Below are 6,141 nucleotides of genomic sequence, written 5' to 3'. Positions count from 1 at the left end.
CCTGGTTTCACTTATGCCTATGACATAAAAAGGAATATTCAGCAATGCAAGTGATAGTTTTAAGGGTCCTCCAAGTAAAGAGAGCGAAACGAGAGAGAAAATGGCTGGAAATCGCCTACGCGCGCCTACGTTTTTCACTTTTAATAAAAAAAACTAGTTGCCTTGGCTGTTTGCCAGGATATGCATTTTGTACAAGAGGGTTAAGTGAACGAATTTATAGTGAAGTTTGTTTTCTGCAGTTTCTATAACCATTACCGAAACTGCTTTTAAAAAATGGCAATTTTAGATGCTCTTCAGTATGGAAGGTGATTTTCAGGCTGACAAAATCTGATGAACTATTCGTGAAACTCCACAGTTAGCATATGGAAAGGTTTCTCCTATAATTCAGGAGGACTTCTGAAGATTTTCTCTGCTGTAGGAGGCCTAAAAATTGACAACCGCACTTTCAATACGGCCTTCGCAGGCTTTATAATTGAGAGAATTCGGAAACGTAACCATTGGCAACGTTTACCACAACGGGTTAATCGTAACACTCTTCGTTTACTGCAGCAACAGAAACAACAAGATCTCAAAAATTTAAAATTCTGTCATGTACATCATTAAAGAAAAGCAGCGTGTTAATCAGGAGCTCTTTTCAGAACTCATAGAATCCCCGGTCAACACGGCAAGAGGTGAGGGTACAAACACGAGACGCAGTCGAGTGTTTTTCTCACTTCTTGAGAAGAAATAAAATATATTTGTAGCGCGGCAGTTCAATCTTAACATACTATATGTAACATACTATTCGGGGTAACATACTATCCTTTCCCTCTTTGGAATGTTTCCTTCGTCTAGCCTATGAAAGAATCGCCCACACTAGGTGTATATCATCTCCTAAGTAAATCAATTGACACATGTCTTTGGAAAAATGAGAAAACAGCCTCTAGCACTTTTCAAACTGAAACAGTCAAGACGGACTTATTCTGAGAATCAACTAGATTTTTTCGCTGGATTGAAAAGTCGTCCCACGCGTGCTTCTTTAAAAGAAACCATGACAAACTACATATCAATGCAAAGCTAGCGCTTATGACGTGACTTACTCTGAGAATCATGAAAAACTACATATCAATGTAAAGCTAGCGCTTATAACGTATACATTGTAAAAATAACAAAAGTTTTGATAGGTTTTGTTCTGGTAAGCACGTGCAAGCCTTTAAAGACAAAACTGACGGTGTTTGGTTGACTGAATTACCAGCCCTCGCGTTACCTCGGACATCCAAACGCACTGGACTGTATCACTCAGTAGATGAAGGGCTAAAAAAAGAGTGTGAGGCTTTTCCGCTATTCTTATTGGTTCCCGAGGGAATCGATCTTTAGTGAAGTTGAACAGAAAAAATTAACTCGATTTCGTTAAAGCCCTACACGCTTTTTTGCGTAACTACCTTTCCTTTTAAAAAACTTCTGCCGTCGAAAGTCATCGCCAAAAAGTATTTCTTGATAACTGGAACGGCTCCCAGAAATAACCCGAGGTTCGTTTGCGCGATCTAGGTGCGAATCTCAACAAACTTATAAACCTCTCTGCGTAGGAGGAAAAATAAGTAATGATAAAAAGAAAATGAATTAAATGAGTAAAGAATAAAATGAGATAGATGGCTGACATTTTTGAGCCCTGGAAATTTTACCCTGGACCTTCGACCCCTCACGAAAGTCTACACTCTTAAGAAATACACAGTTTTCACACCTCATTTTTAAAAGCGCGTGTCGATGCGGTCAGGACGGCAACCAATGAAAAGCAACATTGAACTCTCTTGCGAGTCACGTGACAAAGATGCTATTTAAATCAGTCCCGTATACTGAGGGGATTCGGGGGACTCGGGCGACCCCCTCCCCCCACCCCCACTGCCTGGAAAGGTCCACTTAGTGGCCTACTCACAAATAATTTGACCGGCTTAAAACATATCTCGCAGGTACAAAAAATATTACTGAAACCTCAGTTGGGAAAACGTGACACTATTCCTGCAAATGTGACGACTGTGGAAAGGAAAGAATAGACGATAATTTTATAATAAGAAGCCTTTGAATCACCAAAGAAACGTGGCAATTCCTTTACTTGATCACATTATCATGTGAATCGACGAGCAGTTTTAGCCTTCCGCAAAATTTGCCATATCACTACTTGACCTCGTTCCAAGTGTTCTCTGTTCAAGAAATGTCAACCTCAATGCAGCTGTTAACACTTACACTGATGATCTCCCGTCCCCTGAGTTCCTCGAAATGGAACTTACTCGATGGAGAAGTCAATACTTAGCAATGGAACCCCAATTATGGCCAGCTTCACCTGCTGTGGCAATTAAAGATTGTGATGCTGCCCTCTTTCCAAATATTAGCATTCCTCTCCAAATTTCCCGCACAATTCCAGTCACATCGTGCGAATGCGAACGAAGCGCAAGCACGTTGCGACGACTGAATAACTATATGCGTGCATCGATGGGAAAAGATCGCTTGTCCCATCTTGCGCTTTTGTACATTCACTACACTACCCCTGTGGACTTGGACACTGTAGTAGACTGTTATACTGGGCTACATCCCCGTCGACTTCAACTGGAAAATCTTTTGCAACAACGTTAAGTTTAACATTAAAGGTTCGTTTTCAGCGAAAAAGAACCCATCAATGAAAAAACCAGCCTACGGGCCTGTAAATTCACAGAAAAAGTCATCTCGCGACCCTACCGGGGAAAACGATCTGTTGAAAGGAAGTCCAAAACTGCTCTACGAAAATCAAGAGTAAGGTCCGACGTTTCTGCCTTATCAAAATCTTCTGTCCTCGATTTCTCCCTTAGACTTGCAACAGAGTTACTTCTCTTTTTAATCGCTTCATGGAGACTCTTATTTCTCAATGTCTTGGGAAATTGACGAATTTAGTTCTTTTGTGAGGTGTAATACAAGTGTAAACGGAATAAGCAAATAGAGATCCCAGACAAAAGTCCGGGAAAAACCGTCAACACTCTGCTGGAGACTCTCGAATTATTACACCTCTCACTATTCGGTACCAACTACCCTAAAATAATAATCGTGACCATATTTTTTCTATGCTTACTTTTATCTTTTATGAATTAATTCATGCTTTCCTTTGCAATGCACACTCGGCCATTTAGGTTCTTAGGGTCTTTTCGCAGTCCAAAGTCCTAGTCAAGAGATAAGAAAATCTGTTTGTTTTTCTACACGTTTTGTTCTCTTTGGCGCAGTGTTACCTTTAGTTCCAGCCCATACACATGTTTTTACTTAATTCATCTTTACTTCCCCATTCCATTCATCTGATCGATACTGGGAGTGGTGTCCTTTAAATATATATTTTTTGTATTTAGAATGACTTTGCCGCCATGTTGTCACCATACGCATCTGATCATGACTTCAGTGTTCTTTGCCTTTTCTCCTACCGAGTCCAGGGTTTCCAAATGTCTGAACGATATTCCTGACAGATCTTCGAACAACCGAACACCCTGCCGATTTGAAATGCGTGCTTTGTTTTCACATAAATCCTCTCGAAACAAAAGAACATAGTTGTTTGTTCCAATTTTCCGTGGTTCTCGACATCCTAGAGTTTATTGGAGATTCTATAATGTTACTTTTTGAGGCCAGGATGATAATGTTCCAAGAGAGAATACTTCGTTCGAAGCTGGATTGATTTTTCCGAAGTTAGGGAGAGACAGTCAAATTTGAATAAAGTATATCGCGGAAGCGAAAAAAGGCGGAGATTGTTAAAAAAAAAATAAGAAAAAAAAAAAGAAGGTAAAAGGGCGAGCAATACCATTAGAGAACTGATCGTAAAGTCACACCACGTCGGCTGGCATAGGACCAAGAAACCCAAGATGATAATGGGAACGAAATGATTCCATCGCCAACAGAGTCGGCTTTTTAACGAAGGCCTACCACTTGTGTAGTGCATGTCACTTCTTTGGACAGAAGTATATCAAATGACTTGGGAAAAGCTAAAAGATATCGCCCGGTATAAATTTATAAAAAGTCTCAACAGTTCCTGGGGAGACGTTAGGTTCATACTTATGTCCCTCACAAAATTTTGATAAGAATCTAACCCATTGAGCATTAAAGCAGAAAATGATAGCTCATCTCCTTTAATTCACAGTGCAGGTGAGTTTGAAAAATCGAAGAGCACATGCAGTGGTTAGAATCAGATCATGCCAGTCAGTGCCTCATTGGACTTGTTATTTCAGCTGGAAATGGCGACGAACTTCACCTGAAAGTTATTTTCAACACCTGTGGCTTGTTCACGATGAACAAGGAGAGTTTGACTGAGGAACAGGGTGAAAAATGGTTCCAGATTCATCAGTGTTCTTTGGGTATTACTAAGGCTCTTAAGGAGTTTAAATATGCCAAATGATTGTGGTGATGGAATGAGTGGTTGTCATTTCATCAGACACACAAGGATAAGTTCTGATTGGAACTCAAAGGCACCTAATGAAGTTGAAAGCATTTAGGATGCCTGTGACTCTTGTCACCATTATGAAAATTTACCCAACTTCTAAACGCGATTCATCTTCAACGAAGAAGCGCAGGAGATTCTAAGAGAGAACACTGACCAATTTGTAGCTGAGGTTAACGATGCTATTAGAGAAGTAAAGGTTTCTCCCAAGTCAAAACGCCTGCACCTAGTTCCGAGAATTGTAACAATTCTTAACGTTCTGAACCACGCAATGACTAAACTCTAACACATCAACTCCGGCACACATTGAAAAGTTGACTTCAGAGAAGGCATCGGACTTAAACTTTGCCTCAAACCTGATGGATTCGCACTAATTGATTATTTACTTGGTACAGTTTGGATTATTTTTGCTGTGGGGTGGAGCACGGAAAACGTTTAGCTGAATTTCTCCAAAGGTATTCCGGTTCCTTTACTGAAACTAATCACTTAGTTGGTTATAATATCCTAGTTGCTCTAGATGGATAACTTTCTGCGGGCCGGCCTCTATTTTTCATAGGGGCAATTTATAAGAAAAGCATATTTTGCATATTTTGGCGATGTTTTTTACATCTAATTTTCTCAACTACAAAAGCTTCAGACGAGTGGAAAGTAAATGGCTTTGAACGAATTTTATCTTATTAGCAATATCCCGAAGAGAGTTATCGGTACTCATGGCGTTCTTCCTTTGAAAGAAAATGATCCACTCTCGTAGTGGACTACTCCACCTAACAACATACATATACCTCAAATCGGGCGTATATCATTCAGATATACACCCGATTGCCGTTCGGCTTCTTTCAAGGAAATCTAAACAATCCCGAATCCTGACGATACACTGCTTTAGTCTGCTATGTCATTTCTAACATGTAAGAATCGGTTGATTTACATGAAAATATCTTAACACCGATCATTTGCTATTAAACATGTAAGTTATAGCAATGACGTGACGCTGTATTTCTCCATAAAGTTTTCATTGGTCGCTCCAAAGAATACGAGAACCGGGCATTTTTTTTATATTTCTGCAGACTTTTGTGCATTCCAAAGCAGAAAAAGAAAAACTCAGAAACCACGAATATTTAACGAAGAATCAATGGGGGATGGGCGAGAATCTCATGCGAGTAATCTGCTAATCACCAGTGTTCTCGCCGGTGGGGAGTAATGTGAGTATAAATCGCAACTTGGCAACGGTATTACCAGATGTAAAAACCCAGTTAAAATAATGGCTTTGAAAGACTGGCACGAAAACTATCACAAAGTCAAGATTTTAAACAACTCAGTATCCACATGTTACAGCAAATGGAACAGGGATTTCATCACAATCATTTTCCATTTTTCTATTGAATCTTTACGAAAATTATTTCTGTTTTGAGCCTTCAGTTTTCTTGTTCTTGATAATTAAAGATTTGCTTAGGGCTTACAAACTTTACCTCAAAAGGTTTTTGGTGCCGCGCGGAACGAGGCATACAGATTTAAAAGAATTTATGCTGCCACTGAGGAATCAACAGACACAGTCCTCTCACATGCTCTCGGCCATGGAAAATTAATGATTGGTAAAGAATTAATCAATTGCAGCGTCCTGGAGCTATCTTGGTTGCCGTGATTCCTTTTATCATTTGCAACTTTTAATATTCTTTCATTTGCAGGGGCAGATCGAGACCTTGAGCAAAGAGGGGAGGGGGGGA

At 39.9% G+C, this 6,141-nt stretch overlaps 1 protein-coding gene across 1 annotated transcript; it reads left to right on the top strand.

Annotated features, from left to right (window-relative positions):
- The first annotated feature begins 273 nt into the window (after positions 1 to 273).
- Positions 274 to 2,607, top strand: LOC148742692 (52 kDa repressor of the inhibitor of the protein kinase-like). The gene is given in 2 exon segments (XM_088748127.1): positions 274 to 305; positions 2,070 to 2,607. Coding segments are annotated over 2 exon segments (570 nt in total).
- Positions 2,608 to 6,141: the final 3,534 nt, after the last annotated feature.

This window comes from Stylophora pistillata, chromosome 1 (assembly GCF_964205215.1).
Source record: "Stylophora pistillata chromosome 1, jaStyPist1.2, whole genome shotgun sequence".
In the NCBI taxonomy this organism is placed as follows: Eukaryota; Metazoa; Cnidaria; class Anthozoa; order Scleractinia; family Pocilloporidae; genus Stylophora; species Stylophora pistillata.
The sequence above is the reverse complement of the archived record's forward strand: the minus strand, read 5'-3'. Positions and strand labels throughout refer to the sequence as shown.